This window comes from Argiope bruennichi, chromosome 4 (assembly GCF_947563725.1).
Source record: "Argiope bruennichi chromosome 4, qqArgBrue1.1, whole genome shotgun sequence".
Classification (NCBI taxonomy): Eukaryota; Metazoa; Arthropoda; class Arachnida; order Araneae; family Araneidae; genus Argiope; species Argiope bruennichi.
Window position 1 is genome coordinate 84,859,264 of NC_079154.1, and position 18,616 is coordinate 84,877,879.

An 18,616-nucleotide genomic window follows, 5' to 3' on the forward strand; every position below is an offset into this window, starting at 1 on the left:
TAAAAATTTTAATTTGAAGGAAAAAAGAAGTTCAATTTTCTTTTTTCTAATATTAATTAATTAATTTGAATATTTACTGGAATTTGATTATCGCTTCTTTTTTTTTCATAGATTTAAAAAAAGAATGTAGTTAAATCCCATTTATTGATAATTTCGCTCTCTCTCTCTCTCTCTCACTCTCTCTCTCTCTCTCTCTCTCTCTCTCTCTCTCTATATATATATATATATATATATATATATATATATATATATATATATATATTGAAATTTTGAAAAAAATAGTATTGAATTTTGGATGTAAAATGGATTTAAAAATATATTAGGGATTTTTCATTCTAAAACTTTAATGTATCTTTATTAGAATTATTAATTTAGAAATAATTAGTCAGTTAATCAAATTATTTAATTGTTTAATATTAAAAAAGTATTAAAAAACATTCATGGTAAAAGTTTTCATTTAAATACTTTTTTTAGAAAGAATTTCTTCCATAAAAAATGAAATAAAATTTCTTCTTAGTACTTTTCTTTAATATATCATTCTCGAGAAAATACTTTCTTTTTTTCTTTTTTTATCCAGTTCTTGCTTTTTTCAAGGAGTTATATTCCAAATCATAGAAATTTTTTATAGAATCATAGAAAAGAGTAATTTTGAACTTGAATTATTCGGAATAACGTTATTGATATCATCATTATTCTACAAATTTCCTCATTGTTAGCAATCATTTTACCAAGGCCAACTCCACTCAATTATCCTTTTTGAAATCCATTGTTTCCAAGCAATTGACTTCGATTCAATAACTCTGTAGAAACAAGCCAGAAACTACTGTAAAATGTTGTGCATCAATTGTTGTTAATACCCGTGTCTGCTTTCTTTAATTTATTTCCAGTTATCTGATTATTCGAATGAAATCAATGAAAAGTGCGGAATATGATGCAAAAATAGTGGTGACATCTGGTGGCTATTAAAAGAAATGTATAGCTTGATTTAACTGTATAGTTGAATCGCGTGTCCATCTTTGGCTCTTTTGCATTATTTATATGTATTAATGCAGTTATTAATAACTATTTTTAGTACATTCAGTAACAACTGAAAATCATAATTTTATGCTATTTGTTTTTAAAAACATTGTTTCCCAACTTAAATAAATTCTCATAATTAAACAAATTCAGAATTTACGGATAACATAATGGAAAAAATACTTAATTTCAAGCAACTTAAAAAAAATCTATCATTAAATATTAAATCTATAGATTAGAATAATATTTTCATTAGAATGTTTTCTCATGTTGATCTTGAAATGGAGAATATAGCTATTATAATTGTCTCTCATATGCATGAGAAATATATACTTAATTCAAAATATATATTCACATGAAAAAAATGATTAATTTTTTATATAAATTTATAAATTATCTTTGTGCATTTCATATAAAGACGCTTATAGATTTTATTATTCTATTTCACACATAGATTACAGACAATGAGGCTCAATTACACAGTTTAAGGCAAATTCAAATACATATTTTGCACTATATTTTTTGGTAAAATGCTATACAAAAAAAAAAAAAAAAAAAAAAAAAAAAAAAAACTCGTAAAGTTGTACTATTCCCAAATTGACTGCTGTATTATTAGAAATCGATGTATAACATATTAAGATCTTTTAGGATTTATTATATAATAGCACTCATTCATGCACAGATTAAAACAGTTAGAGAAGAGTACATAAAATACTGACTCATACTAGAATAAATAGTTTATTTGAACTTATATAGATATTATTGATAAATGCCCATTAAATCTCTTAAGCTGAAAATAATTATATTTATATTGTGCTATCTGCATTACTTTTAGTTATTCTTATTTCTGATATCTACAAAATCACACTTCCAAACATCATCATTTGTATTACATTGCATTCCGGTGCTATCTGTATTTAGAATTTTAAACTAATTAATTGTGAGAAAGAGATTTTCCATATTTTTTTCTGAGCTTTTTCATAGTCGAAATGTAAATATTATTTCATTGAAAAATTCTTTTAAAAAGTATTTATCCTACTCTCTGATCTGCAAATGCTTTGCTTTTAAGTTTTGACAAATAAATTCAGACAAATATTATGTATGAACGTGATAGAGAAAAATATAATTGAATGATAGTAAAAATACAGAAAGTAGGACCTAAGAAATAGGAAAATAAAACTAGGTAAAACATATTTTAAGCAGAAAAAAAAATTCATTGCCAATTTTTTTTTCATTTAGTTATTGAAATTAGACAACTTTAAAAGTTTTGACTTAGCAAAATTTGATAGATAAACACATTAACTTTGAAAGTTTAGATTTTAAAAAAAATACTTTTTTATATCTTGAATTATTATATTAAATTTCAGACATAAAGATGATTTTTCTGGGTTTTTCTAATCTATAAAATAAATAAAAAATTGGATTCAAGACATATTGCAGAAATAAAATTGTTCATTCACTGAAATTCAATGCATAGTTTATAGAAGTCAAGATATTGAAAAATGAAGAAACACTGTAACATAATAAATATTTAAAATTGTTTGAATTGTTATATTTCGAATTTACCATGGATATTGAGTAGTTAAACTAAAATGCAATACAAGCATGTAATATAAATTTACCATAAATATTAGTAATATGCCTCAAACCCAAGCATTTTGAACTTATCACAAATATTCAATTATTGAATAAATTCGGAAAATTATTTGTAAACTCAATGTCAAAGTGAAAAAAAAACTCTTTCTATCTACTTAGAACTTCCTTGTTTACAACCAAATTCTTCACTGATTTATTATCTTAATTTCTTATTAACTGACAAATCTATTTTTGAAATACTCACCTGTATGTGAAAACCCACGTGAAAATTGCACAAGCCACGCACATAACCTTTGCGTTTAACATATTCAGGTTACCAAAAAAAAAGAAAATTAGTTGTCATATTAAAATTGCTTGAACGAACGAAGCAAAGCAATCAGTGTTGCAAATAATCTAGCAACCTCAATTTATATTCTTGTAAACAAGCATACACATTTACTTTGGATTGATAATGTATTTAACAGAATTAATTCTTTTTGTACCAATTCAAGTTACTTCTGGGATTCCTCAGTTTCAATGTAGTCATCGATTGGGAAAGCAACTTCTCAAAAGAAAAAAAAATCCGCTTAATCTGATCCTAACAGTTTTTAGTTGATTTCTAAATGTATAACATGATAAAAAAAAGGAAAGAATGACAATTTAATATAATTTTTTTTATTAAAAAGATTTTTTGTAACACCAATTTTTTAATTAGAAGTAGATAAGAGGATTAGGGAATAATAACGAAATTGCTAACTTTTGTAATGTAGAATCCTGTAATTTAAAATTAGTTACAATTCTTCAACATTTCAACGAGCATCTTTCTTGCTATTGAATGTTCTGTTTTAACTGATGGTTTTAAGAATTTAATTAAAAATCACAATAGAAGAATTAATTCTAATAGCTTTTCATATCTGAATTCCCTTATTCTCTTAGCAGAATTTAACCTAATATATATGATAAGCACATTATATATGCATATTAATATATATATTAGGTATATTTTTCATTATATCTAATGTACTTATATACAGTATTTGATTCGCTTTGGTACCACATCTGATATTGGGTCACAGCAAAATTTCTACTTTTAATGGTTGAAATTCAATGAGATTGCCAGACTAGCACATTTGGTTGTTCATTTATCGCATTATATAGCACATTTGATTATTCATTTATCGCATTATATAGCACATTTGGTTGTTCATTTATCGCATTATATAGCACATTTGGTTGTTCATTTATCGCATTATAAATCACATTTGGTTGTTCATTTATTGCATTATATAGCACATTTGAATGTTCATTTATCGCATTATATAGCACATTTGGTTGTTCATTTATCGCATTATATAGCACATTTGGTTGTTCATTTATCGCATTGTATAGCACATTTGATTGTTCATTTATCGCATTATATACCACATTTGGTTGTTCATTGCTCGTGAGTGCCTCTTTTTGTATTTTATTCAACATTTCTTTGTATTTTTTTAGAAAAGCGTTTTATTGCAGTAATTGAAAGATATAAAAATCATTATTTTTTTTTGGAAGGCATCAAAAAGAAACAATGTTATTGATACTAAAATGATTGGCAGTGAGAACTTAAACCTGGTAAAACAGCCTCGAAACATACTGAACATCAAGATAAATCCTTAAGTACTTACAAAATGCTTTGCGTGAAATTGTGTTGCAGAGTTGTTATAAAGCATTGATCTACGAAAAAACTATTTGCATCATAAACATTTATAAAAAATTAAGAGTATATTTCTTTCTGGGTTCATTCTAACTTTCCTGTATGCAACAGATCTTTCAAATCGCTTGGTTATTTTTAGCTTCTCTTCGAAATCGATCGGCAAAGGTTTCGAACAATTTAATTATAACTGCATAGAATTAAGAAAGCGGATTAGGGAAATTTCTGCCGCATCATCTAGAGCTAAAAACTACAAAATACTATTGTGGCTCTTCAGATCGCTACATCTAATATTTATAGTTCATCTTCATTTTTTATAATACAATGCAGCACTCAATTTTGCACAATATTGTATATTGTGCAAAATCGTGCTAAAACAGTGTGCGGCATTACATTATATTAGTTCAATATTCGATAATAATATGCAATATTTCGAGCATTGTTTAATATTATACAATATTGAAAAATATATGTATGCTGCTGGGATTCTGTTAATAAAAAAGGAGTAAGTAAACATGTTTACACATTACTGTACATATCTTCAGATCTTGATGCACCAAAATTGGTACAAATATTCTTTAAAGGTTAAAATGTGCATCAAGTAATTATTTAAAAAAAATTAACTAGAGCTTTAGTAAATACATAAAAATTATGTGAAGTTTTTTTTTGTTTATATATATATATATATATATATATATCCCAAAAATATTTCTGTGTTCAACTGATTTTTACACCATTTACGAATTTAAAGAACTTTTTATGGCCTCAAATTAACTACCTCACAGGTTTTTTTTCCTGTTTCTTGACAATTTTTTTTAAAAAAATATTTTTACATAACTTTTCAACAGATCTTATTATTGCAATGAAATTCAAACCATTTTTATTGTTCTCAATAAATATTTAATGGTGTAATTCTCTTTCTTTGTTGAAAACTAAGAATGAAAAATGCTGATATCATATTCTTTCAAACATCAAAAAGAAATTTCTGAATCAAAGATAAAATTGTCTTTTCATTAATTATGCATAATTTTTTTTGCATTTCAAATAAAAACAAAACCTGCCTTTTATAACAATCTTTTGACCTTTATATCATATTGTTCTAAAATGCAGTGAAAAATTGTTCTAAAAGAAAGGAATGAATAAAAAGTATATTCGAAGATGAATTTTAAATTTCATTTTATTGCAAACTACATTTGGTAAAAAAAGTTATTTGAATGTTATTTTTTATTGTATTTACAAATAAAATTTCCAATGCTTTTGAGGTTAGAAATATGTCTTTAATTTCTCTTTCAATGAAATACCATAATAAATGCTGGAAAGGGATAATAGAGAAAGTATTCAGTCATTAGTTTCCAATATTTTAAATTAGTGAGCATTTTTAAATGTCACATTTCTTAAAGTAATTTTAATAATTTATCAAAACATATTTCAATTCAAACATATCAATTTATTCTATTTAACAAAATACTTTAAAATTTGGAATCTCTGAAGTTTCTATGCATTGGCTTTCTTCAAATTTAGGGAGATAAACTGTAAACCAAAGACTGAATTACTTATCGCTTTTGCTATACCTCCTGATTATGACTCTGAAAATTAAGTGGCATGAACGCATTAAGATTTTCTTTCGCCTTTTTCGAATAGCTGATACCTTATTTTACAAGAACTGTTTTGTTAGTTTTATGTATGTATATATTACATCTTCTCTTAACCCTTTAAAGGGCCATTTTTTTTCTAGTCATATTATGTTTAAATATTTTTAGGCTTGAAATTAGAATAAAAAAAGGGATTCATTTAGCTTATTAGATAAATTTAATTTGATTAATTAATTAATCTGGTTAATTAATAATTAAGTAACAAATCAAGACACATTATTTTGTGTGAGATAAAGAACTGCAGAATCTAAGTTTCTGTTTTTCTAAAAAAAAATTATCAGAACTTATGCCAACCTACATAATTTCATACAAAGATTGATAAATTTGGTGGGAAGCATACTTCCCACTGCCCTAAAAGGTTAAAGCAAGAGTCACGGTGACCTATAGCTATCTCTGGGCTTAATGATTAGAGAATCAAAAATACGAAACCAGATGCCCTTAAAATTCGATATATGCAATATTTTGAACAGCCGAGGTCCTACATATTCCCGCAAGTGTGATGATGTAGTGTGGACACAAGATGTTAGCTTAAAAAGTAACGACATTTAGCTGTTTGTACGATGTTTGATCTCAAATTGGTCTGTGCAACTTTAATAAAGATGTATTTTATCTATGTTAAACGAATCAAATTGTCTTAACCCTATAATGACGAATCGTGCACTTAAGGCAAATACTAGTCATTTACTGTCGAGGAAAGCGATTTCGTTGCCAAAGAGTTAAGCGTATGTCTATACAAAAAGTTAATAGATCAGTAAAGAAGGAATATTGAAGAAAGTTTGTTAGTTTGTAAGTTAGTTCGTTTGTTAATATTATTCAAAACAGATTTAAAGTTTTTATGCATGTTACTTAATTACAGTGAAAAAATAGAGTAGAAGCGTGGTTAAAAGACCCTCAAAACTTTTTACGGCTGCATTAGGTTTATCAGTATATAGAATCTCAATTATCTAAAATATTTTGATTTGCAACATTTACCGAATTATCTTTGCTTCCTGAAATTCATTAACGATGTTAACCGGAAATATCGGTTATAAAAATTCAGCACTCGTGATGCTGAAGATTTGTAGGTATCACATGATGAGGTGACATCTACAAATAAATGAGGACCTACAGAAAAAAGTGTTGATTGGAATTATAACATTGGGAATCTTTTCATCAGTATTCTTTTCCTTGATATAATGTAGTGCTACTAATGGCTCAAAAAAATCTGAAAACTTGAATGATATTTTAAAATTTCGGTATATTGTGCTTATTTACTTTATATGCGTCTTAGTAACAATAATTGATGAAAAACAGCTCGGAAAACTTAACAAAAACTTTATTACTAACTACAAAAAATCAAAACTTTACAAGATTCTATTGCAGGTCTGGAAGATAAACAGATGCAAAGGTCTGTGCAATGTGGGAGTTCTTGATGGTGCCTTTGGGCGTGGCGCCGGCGGCAGGAAGGACGGCCGTGCACTGTTTGCTGTCCGGCTCGAAACCTGAACAAAGGACATTGGGCAGACTGGACACAACCATCTCGACAACGTTCTTGAAAGCATCAACGGCTTCTTGACCGCACTTTTCTTTGCCCATCTTGTTGAATTTGGCATCTAGCCATTTGTAGCCGCTGTTAATAGAAACAAAATACAAATTAAAAAAAAATATGAATGCTTTTTACATAGTATATTTGTATTATGTTACTGATTGTATCTGAATTTTTTTTTCTCATTTTTAAAAAAATTCAAATACATTTCTAAAGCATGTTAACATGTAACATTAGTAATCCAATGGCACTTGGAAAAAATATATATGTAATTAATTCCTATCTTTAAAATTTGTGTTTTAATATATTTGTCATGCAAGTTTTGTCTGGATAATAAGTTTTTACAATTTTAAAATCTTCAATACATCTATGAAAGGTGGATATTTTCATACCAATAATCTAATAATACTTAGCTCAGTTCTGCGGTAACGGGGTAATATGCTGCAATTTCAAAAAAAAAAAAAAAGATGATGTTTTGAATAAATAAAACTTTTTTATTTCATGATTTTTTTTATTTATTTATTTATTTTTGCCTCGAAAAAAATTTGATCATTTTAAAAATTTGATCAAATTTCTAAAGCTCCTAACCTTTACCAGTAGGAATTAAATGTCTTCCTGAAATAATAAATTGAATTTTTATCTTTGTATCTAAAATCCAATTTTTAAAATGGATGTCAAAACCAAAAATTTTATAAAATATAAATTAAAAGCATTTATTTACACATATCAATTATTTATAATTTCATAACTCTGAACTCGTCTTAAGGATGGGAATATTAATTAAATATAAACAAATATTTGGGTTAAAAGATTTCAATAGTTAAATTGCTTAATGAATGATTATTTTTCAAAGCAATGCAAATTGTTCATAAATTTTAAATATTTTTAAAAATATGAGTTTAGAATTTTGCGAATTTTTGTGTTTGAATCTTCGCGCACTTATTACTGGACTTTTGAATATAAATTGCATAACTATACTATTTTCTGGGAATATATTATAGTTATGAACTCAGGATAAGACCGAAGAAATTTTTTATGTATGTTAATATAATGTTTTACTTTACAACAGAGGGAATTTCAACAAACGAAGAATTAAAGTTTGCATAATTTAAACAATACCTCTTACTTTTTCGTTATCAGAAGCTATCGAGGACGAACGAAAGAAACTATTGTTCTATTCCTTTCAGAAAGGATTTTAATTCGAAACAATCGAATTAAAATGGGACTTTATACATTCATGATGCATGCTGATTATTTTTAACTGATTATATTATTTCATTACTTGTATATTTTGATTGCCATTATATTGTTCTGTTTTGAGACCTAACAATAATTTACATTTTCATAAACATATGAGGAAAATTCGAGGAAACAATCGAGGAAAATTTAAAAATCGAAAATAGTTTACCAGCAAGTGGTTGGCAATCTCTCAGTCGGAGGTTTCTCAGTCAGATCTTCCAAAGCAGCCTCAACGTAGCTGTAGTATCCCTTGGCTTCGTCAGTCTTTGAAGCATCGTCTATGCATTGAGCATGCTTCAGATATTCTAAAATAAAGACAGAAATTAGCATTACTTAAAAAAAATCAAGATAATTTAATTTCAGAAAAAGAGGCTTGCATGCATAAATATATCATAATTGTCTGCACCACCGTTTACATATATTGAAACAATCAATAATAGAAATAGGAGATACAAAACCCCGAAATATTTTCACGATTTTATGCTTTAGTACTGTCTAAATGATTACACATTAGTTTAAACGGAACTGTAGAAAATATACAAATAATTAATCTCTCAGATATAATTCAAGGAATAACCATTTTTTTTACCTGAGGACTAGATTTTGCTTCACTCAAAAACCACAAAGAAATCAAGGAAAACCTACTTGGCAGTTCTTTAAAAATTATATGACATTTGTTTTCTTTTATTTGATACCCCATTAGAATTCCTAGTTGTTGGTAAAAATATTGTAATTCAATTTGGATTGCTTAATCGGGTCTAGATATATCAATCTATAGAAAAAAGCTGACAAAATTTCATATAATTGGTCCGAACTATTTTTTCTTGTTTGGTTCTGACAGTTAAGTTTATTAGAATAAAAATTTATAAGCGATTATAAGCGTTCTGCAATTTTTTAGGGAGAGAGTGAGAGATTGCGATTAGTCATTTAAAATAATTCAAAGTAAATTTGAGGATACTTTAAGCCAGAATCATATAATGTAGGTAATAATATAATATAGTTTCTCCTATTTCAATTTGCTATTTGAAATGGAAAAAAAAAATTATGTTTCTAAAACCAAAAAATAAATATTCATAGACCTAGATTAAATATAATTATTTTAATACGATAAACTAAATAAAACTTGACAATTTCAAAGAGATAAATTGCATATATTCAGACTGTTTCTTAATTGGAGTATTTTTGAATATCGTATTCAATTCTTATTGCTATATTTTGTGAGCAAATAAAAATATACTATTTTATTCTTAGTCGAAACATGAAAATATTATTAGATTATCAGAATTATTCCATAAAGTAATCTGAACTATTTGTCATTTGATTAAAAAAACGAATTTTGTCATAAAATTATCATTTTTTTTTTTGCTTTTAAAAATACATAATCATAATTCTTTGGTTTTTTTCCATGCCTCATTGAATATATTGATAAATGATTTATTCTTTATAGTGGTTGTTTAAGGAATTTTATTTTGGGAATATTAAAAAAAAATTATATAATTAGTCTTTATATTAATAATTTCAATTAAATATGTAAAATATCCTCATTAATTCAAATGTAATAGAATTTCTGAAAGTAAAATAATTTATAATACAGAACTGCTTAAAAATATTTCTTTGACATTTTCATCCAATTTACTGAAAATCACAGAAATTTGTTAGTGCCTCCGTCATTTTTTTTTATTTATAATTAATCTGGGAGTTTTAAAACCTGACTTGTGCTCAGGATCTTATATTCTCATTAAATTATTTCTATAATCGAAATTCCTCTTTAATATTTTAATTAATTAATTTTTTACCTGCTTAATTTAAACAGATTCAAAACGAAAACAAAAAAGTTTTAATTGTTCAACATTTTGAAAATTAGACCGAAAAATGCTGCAATTTCGAATTTAGTGACGGGGAGGGGGAGGGCTAATAATTTCAAGATAAGGAGAAAAATCACATAAATTCGAAATTAAATGATAAATCAGAAGGAAAAAAAAACCCGGTCATGCTTACCTGCTCTCATATTAGATCCATCTGTACAGAAATCTTTGTAAACGATTTGGGCTCCTTCAGCCAGGAATCCCATTGTTTCCAATTGCAAGGGGGTCATACATTTATTTTGGAACTCTTCGGCGCATTTCAAAGCTTCATCCATGTTACTTTAAAAAAATATCGCAAATTCAATGCATTGTTCAAAACATTTGAAAACTTTCGAAAATATATATTTTTTTAATTTGAAAACTTTCATTTTTTATATAATAATGCTCATTTTAATTGCATATTCTAATGCAATTTTTACTTCGCTTCTAATGCCTTTTTTTTAATATCAAAAAGTAATCAAAATTATCGTTAATAGGTGTTTGTTTCTTTTTAAATAATTAAAGTCATAATAATTCATAATAACAAAACAAACAATCAAGGATTAACAAGAATTATAAAGCCTTTTTGTATTGAATAATTTTATTAATATGAGTGAGGATAGGTAGGCTGCAATCCAGGTCTACCAATTCTCAATTTAGATCGATAAATTAGGTTTCAATGAGGTTTAGGTTCCAATCCGATTTAGGTCGATTTATCCTACAATTGAAAAAAAATTGAAATCCCTTAATTTCTCTAAAATTCTTTGCATACTATTGCAGTATATTTATTAAAATTACATAATTTATTACATCTGAATTCCAAAATAACATTTTGCTAAAATTTTACTTGAAATTCGCCTAATATTTATAGATTTTTACGAAACATCATAAATTAAAATACTCAGATAGTGGGCAATGATATGAATCTAAGAAACTAACTTTGCTTTAAATGAATACTTTAAAATAGATTTCACAAAAAAGACAATTTTTTAAATCCCAAGTCAAATTTACAATAACTGATGATTAAAAAAAATGATCATTATCAGTAAATAATCAAAGATGTTTATTTATTACTGTATTACAAAAGAATTTTAAAACATTAATTTGTTTTATTGAAAAAAATCAGATTTTACTTCAATAACTGCCAGTAACAATAAAAAAATACATTTATTAATGACAAACTCTTTAATTATAGTTACTATTTTTTTCCTCACATATGTTAAAAAATTAATTAATACAGTAAAGTTTTTAGAGAATTTTCAAATGCTTGTTTAATAAACAATCAATTATGTGCCAGAAAAAAAATCATGCATACCTGCACAGTTTTTTCACTTGGTCCTCTGTCGTGGGGAAGCTTTGTCCCATTTCTTTTCTGAAGGCATCCAGTGGGTCGCCACATTTCATCAAACGATCGAAGTGACAATTTTCGACGGCTGCTCCAAGAGCATAGCCAGCTGTAAATTAACGATGGTTTTAATTATGTTTCAAATATTTCTATTTATACTAAATGTTAATTATGATTTCATAATAAATAAAAATTTAATAAAAATTCTCAATTTAATGATCTTTCCATTTTTTTATTTTTGAGAATTACCATAGAAAATACATTTAAAATTATTGATATATTTTTATTACTGAGTGATATTAATAGTTTTAAATGCTATAATTGTCAACTAAAATTCGACTCGACAGTATATTATAAATTTTGATTAAATTAATTAATCCCTTTTATCATAATTTAGTTTTAATAACAAATAATTGACGTTTTGGAAGAAAAAGATAAAAATTTTCTATAAAAATTTGTTTAAGGTAGAACATATATAGATATATATTCGTTATTTATCTGCGATTCGGTAGTTTCCTTATTTAATATTTTATTTCTTTGAAGTGTTTGAGATATTATATTTTGAAATTTGTTGAAATTGGAGTTACAATTCATACGAAGTTTATGTAAATCGTAAATAAAATTAAAATCCTCTTTAAACAGCAATGGCGTACAGCCATAGTAAAATAGATGTTTGATAAATAGTATTATTTATAAAATAATACTAAATGCCTCAAAATACGAACTTTATAAATACTAACAAAGTTATATAATTGCTAGAAGGAAACTTTGCTATTTTTTTAAATATTTTAATATTCTTTCATTTTAAAAGAAAAAAATATTAAGCATTCAATTGCAATATTTCATTTCTGAAAATTCAAAAATATTTAATTGCATGGAATTTAAACAATTTAAAATCTTTTAAGGTTTATTTAACAACTAAGTATTATACAGACATGAGAATTTAATTTATTGAATAAAAAAGGAAATTCATCTTTTGAAAATATTGAACTAATAATTAATTTCATTTCCTCATTTAAGTACATTAATTGAGTCAATAATTAATTCATCATTTTTTCTGTGTTTGTACAATTGGACTTTTATATGGCTTAAGATATGATTGACGTTTTGTGTTTAAACAATTATTAAAATTATAAAGATGTTAAAAACATTAATAATTGGCATTTACTCTGAGAGCATAAATTTGAAAATTCAACTCCAGAATATTCTTCAATATTGTCTGAAGGATCGTCTTGATGTAATTATTTAGAATTTCTGAAAATTCATTTTTTTTAAAAAAATAGTCATGATTGTATGTGAAAATAGCAACAGCATCCATAGCAAATCTGCTAAATTTTAGCATAAGTCTATTAATATTTAAGTTGAATTATTTAAATAAATCACAATATACATGATAAAACTATTTGAAAAATTAAATAAGTTATGTTAACTATTCATTGCTTTATAAAATGTTTTTAGTTCTAAATAGTAAACAACCATGCAATCTAAATTAATATTTATGTTAGAAAAAGTACAAAAATATCATTTTATACTATATATATATATATCAACAAGAATAATTTCAATGTTTAATACAGCAATTTCAGAAAACAAAAATTTAAAAAAATATGCTTACTATTTTAAATAAGCATAAACAAAATTATCAGATTTAAATATTATCACAAATTCATCTTTTTGTTTTGTAGCATGTGCTCAAAAGTCTCGTGTGCAGACGGATATAATTTTGAATACATAAATAGTCTAAAATGTATTTAAATTTAAGAAAATAGCTTAATAATGGCCCTAAATTGTATCTTCTGTCAGATTTCAGTCAGATAACATTTAAAGGAGCTCCAACTTACCTAAGGCAAGAAACAAAATGTTTGAGATGACGAGCTTCATATTGTATCGGCTTAAGAAACCACTTGGACTAGCCTGGTGTGCCGCTGTAACATTTATATAACTTACAAGTGATGGTCGAAGAATGATGGAAAAATAAAATAAAACAAAATTCCTTTCTTTTCAATTTCAATGGAGGAAACAGTGCCGGATTTTCATTGATGATTTCAGTTTTAGAGGTAAAAAGCCCTCAGGGCATATTGAACCGGCACCTTTTCCTGTAAATTTCTCACGTGGTACATTCTACTTTCAAAATTATGCAACGTACTACAACACCTAAGTGAATCATGAAACTCGTTAAGAATGCTTTGTGTTCGGGATTAAAAATTTCATGGTCAACACACTGTTGCACTTTCCTCTGGACAGGTTATTTTCGATGAATTAGACGTCACCTGACGTCAATTAAAGAAAAAAGAGCAAGGGGACATTACATTCTCAATAAGTTCATTTGTGGGTTTTTATTATTGTTTTTGTTCTGGAAGAAATGGAATTTTATGTTTGGGGATAAATGTTTATTGTGGTTTGTTATTAATTCTTCTCTATTTAAAGACGTTTGGTTTTTCTTCGCTTATCATAGCGACGAAACTTCGTGAAAGGTTTGCTAACAGGTGTTTCGTGGAAAAAACGTTTTGTTTTGTGTCAGCAAAATTGTTAGATATGATAAATTATTCTCTTTTTGAAACCGCAAGATAGAAAAATAAATAGCTGCCTATTTTCGTCAGTGAATTAAAAATAATATATAAAAGACGTATAATAAATTTGCATTATTAATCTTAAATTAATCTAAGAGAAAAAAAAAATCATTTTTTTCTTTAAAAATTATAATTTTAAATTTTAGTCTAGTTAATTATTAATATTCGTTTAAAATAAAATTAATTAAAAATATATTTGAAATTTTTTTTATTTTTAAAAGTTGAAAAAAAAGTAAAGAATTAAAAGTGAGAGGAACTTTTTATTGATTCAATGAATTTATAAATATTTATGTTTCAAAATGTAGCTAAAATGTGTTGAAAATTCTTATCAATTTATTCAAATATAAAATTAAAATGAGTTTAAAAATTTTAAAGTTTCAAATCACTTATATAATAGTTTCAAATATTCAATACCTTAATTTTAAAGAAATAATAGATAACATTATTTATGGAAATCATTTTAATGCAAGATAAGTAAACAAACAATATAAATAAAATCGGGCAGTAAATATGCTTCTGCTTTGTCAGAAATTTTAATTAGCATTGTATATCTAATATTAAAGAACCAAAACTGCCAGGACAATATGCAAGACATTCTTCTTAAAATATATGTATTGAAAGAAAGGAATTTCCATCAGCATTTAATATATGAACTTGATTGTTTAAACAAAATATCTTTTCAAGATGAAATGATAAACTTTCATGGGTCATTTTGAACAATGCTTGAAATTTCGTCAATGAAGAAGGATATTTTTATTATTATTTCAGAAGACCTTTGCCAAAACCAAAATGCCGCAATTCTCCCATTGACGTATAAGGAATTGATTAAGAACATTAATATTCCTTTAAAAATTGTTCAGATCAATTATATTGTAATGAGTCGTTTTTCGCTTGAAATTATCATATTTTTCTATTGTGCCTTCTAATCATAGCAAATGCATATATATAGATATATTTTCAAAATCAGAATTATATGAATAGATGATAATTCATTCGATTACCTTTTTAAAGCGTATTTTATTCATTTTTTTAAAATTATTTTAAAAATGCAAGAAAAATAATTATCTTTATGGTGAGGATATGTGTTTCAATGACTATCATTAGATGGAAAATATAATTTAGAAATAGCCTCTTAACTTCTGTCAGTATTTCTTAAAAATTGTTTTATCCTTAATGACTGATTGCAATAAAAAATATGCTACTTTCAGTATTTATTTCTTTAATTCTTTGGTCTTCCAAAACCGTGGAGCAGGGAAAGATACTTTTTACTCCTTTGAAACACACACACACAAAACAGCTTTAAAATTAATCGAAGTAAAAAGTATTGCTTAAAGATAAAAATAAAAGGAATTTCTTATTCTTAAATTCTGCTTAGCATTCATAATACAATTATTATTTCGACTTCCATTAATATTTATTGAAAATTACTTTATCGTTAATTACGAATATGAATAAAAATTATGATACTTCCAGCATTTATTTCATCTCTTTAATTCCAAAATTGACAGATACTTGATCATTTGCAAGAGATCATGATTAAGGCCTTGAATCAGAGAAAGACACGTTTTATTCCTTTAAAAAAAAAGCTTTAAAACTAATCAAGGTAACAAAAGTTGTTTAAAAGAGTAAAACAAAAGAACTTTATATTTTTTTAAATTCTGCTTAGTATTTAGGTAAGATCATTTTTTTTTTCATTAACTGCCATATGACCATGAAAATTGTATTAAGTCAACCATTTTTTTGATCCTATTAACAGATAAAAAATCTGTCATCTAATCGTGTATGATAAAGACTTTGGAACCTATAATTTTTCGGATTAACCTAAAACGGAAACTAAGCTTTACTATGTTCTATATTTTTATATGAGAGAATGAAGTTCCATATGGCGATTTTAAAATCAAAATGTATTTAGCATTTATTTTGCAACTTCATTATTTTGATAATAAATTTGTCAAAAATCTCGAAAGTATTCAAAATTTAGACCGTACAGCAGGATTTAATTAAGTTTTAATATGTATACTTCGAGAATGAAATCATCATACAAGGGTTTAAATTGCATCTTCAAGAGATTTCTTCAATCATGTAACTTTAATTACTTTACATTAATTTAATTTTCATTGAAAATATCGTGCCTTATGAAAGAAATCAATTGTTGTTTTTTAAAAATTAAAGTAAATTAGTTACCATTTGTAATAAATTAAAATAAAATTGAAACTTTAAAATCTTATTAATAAAATATTAAATGTAATATTTCAATTCCGCATGAAGGAATGATGTTAGATAAAATATTATAGATTAAAAATTATTGATATACAGCCTCTTGTTTGCCATTTAGAAATAAACCAATTTTTTTTTCCAAAAAGTAATAATAAAACTTCGAAATAAAATTTTCCATATTTAAAGAATCATGTTCCAAAATCATTATTATGTCACCTTTTCAAAAACAAAATTGCATTAACATTAAATTATTAATTAAAAATTACATGTATGAGATATAGGATAGAAAAATGACTTTAAATGGAATTAATTATATAGTTTTAAAATCCAAAGTAAATCCCTAAGTCCCTATAGAAATGGTGGAAGTAGTGATTAATCTCTTTTTTTCTCCCTTTTTCTTCCAGACAAGCCATCCAAATGAAAAGTGAAGAAAGTCATAATGAAGGAAGATCAGACTGACATTATTCTTTTGTTTGAGAACTGTACCATCTTTCAAGTAACAAGGTTTTCACAATGCAGTACAAAAAAACACAGATAACCCATGACACCAAGGCAAAAATTTATCATCAAATTTCATCTGTTGTCGTTTTTGATCTTCCAGATTAGCTTACATCGGCGATGAAATGCCCTTTTAAGACCTTTTATGAACTTTTTAGCTTAATGGTCGTTTTAGCTTACATCGGCGAAAAAATATCCTTTGTTTTTTTTGTCATGATGTCATGAACTATCTGCATTCTGTATATTGTATAGAAAATATGTGCTACATGAAGGATGGTCAGCTCCCAAACCACCATAATAATGCTAATCTGTTCTTTCAATGGCATCATCTTTCATTAGGTTCACTTTCTGGAAAACGTGAAATTGATCACCGCTTTCATTGTTTGTATTAAGACTTATACGCTGTAGACCCTGTAGAATTAATTTTGTTTTCAAATAGAATTTTATTGAAATTGATTAGGATTTAATTGAGTTTTTTACCTTTTGTAGAATTTTTCAGCAAAAATATCGTTTCTGAATTTTTAAATTCAATTAAAATTTTTAATACCTTTAAACGTTGACATATACATATTTTGTTTATATTATTACTTACTTTCATTGATTAAAAATATCTTTTGAAATTATCATATATATCAATGACCAATTTGAATTCTTTTTTAACCAATTATATTGTCTAATATTAGAAAATTATGTTTTTATTTTGCAAATTCTAAGTAGACAAAAATTTGAATTAATGAAAAATTTTATATTTGCAAATGAAATTATACACCACATTTCACTTGATTGATTTTGTATACATTCACTTGATATAAATTAATTGATAATTGAAATTAATTAATAAATTAATTGATAATTGAAATCAATTAATAAATTAATTGATAATTGAAATCAATTAATAAATTAATTGATAATTGAAATCAATTAATAAATTAATTGATAATTGAAATCAATTAATTTCTTATTTAGTGGATTACTTTTCAAAATAAACATCTGGGATGCTTTCGTATATATTTTCGTATATATTCGTATATATTTCGTATATATTAAATATTTACATAGGTAAATGAAAATAAAACTATAGTATATTTCGTTATTTGTTATAATAATAAATGCAAATATAACTTTCTTAATTGACAGTTTCAGAATCAAATAATTGCTTTCTTAAAGTATATTGAAATGACAATACATTGAATACTATAGAAATAAACTAAGTGTAATATTTAAATAAAACGCTTCTCTTCATTCATAAAAAAAAGTGAAACTGAAGAGAAAAAAACAATCTAGTTTATCAGAAGTGTTAGAATTCAATTTTAATGACCTCATTTGAATTTCACAAATTTTCTGTAATAATTATATTTTCTAAGATTTAACTAATCTATAGACTGACCATTAAAACAAAATAATTTAGTGAAATAATAGTGTTTTATTTAGATGAGAAGTATAA

General features: G+C 25.4%; 1 protein-coding gene across 1 annotated transcript; it reads right to left on the bottom strand.

Moving 5' to 3' along the window:
- Positions 1-7,231: 7,231 nt before the first annotated feature.
- Positions 7,232-13,887, bottom strand: LOC129966950 (uncharacterized). The gene is made up of 5 exons (XM_056081569.1): positions 13,729-13,887; positions 11,858-11,996; positions 10,697-10,842; positions 8,868-9,003; positions 7,232-7,543 (listed from the first exon to the last, which is right to left on the bottom strand). The coding sequence occupies exons 1-5, from the start codon at positions 13,766-13,768 to the stop codon at positions 7,288-7,290; spliced, it is 717 nt and encodes a 238-aa protein (XP_055937544.1). The 5' UTR covers positions 13,769-13,887; the 3' UTR covers positions 7,232-7,287.
- Positions 13,888-18,616: the final 4,729 nt, after the last annotated feature.

What these genes read in the sequence shown, in the direction of transcription:
- LOC129966950 (XM_056081569.1), bottom strand. Translation starts at nt 13,768, where the DNA reads ATGAAGCTCGTCATCTCAAACATTTTGTTTCTTGCCTTAG. An exon ending in CATTTTGTTTCTTGCCTTAG is followed by an intron (nt 11,997 to 13,728) that starts GTAAGTTGGAGC and finishes GTTAATTTACAG; the next exon opens with CTGGCTATGCTCTTGGAGCA. An exon ending in CAAGTGAAAAAACTGTGCAG is followed by an intron (nt 10,843 to 11,857) that starts GTATGCATGATT and finishes ATTTTTTTAAAG; the next exon opens with TAACATGGATGAAGCTTTGA.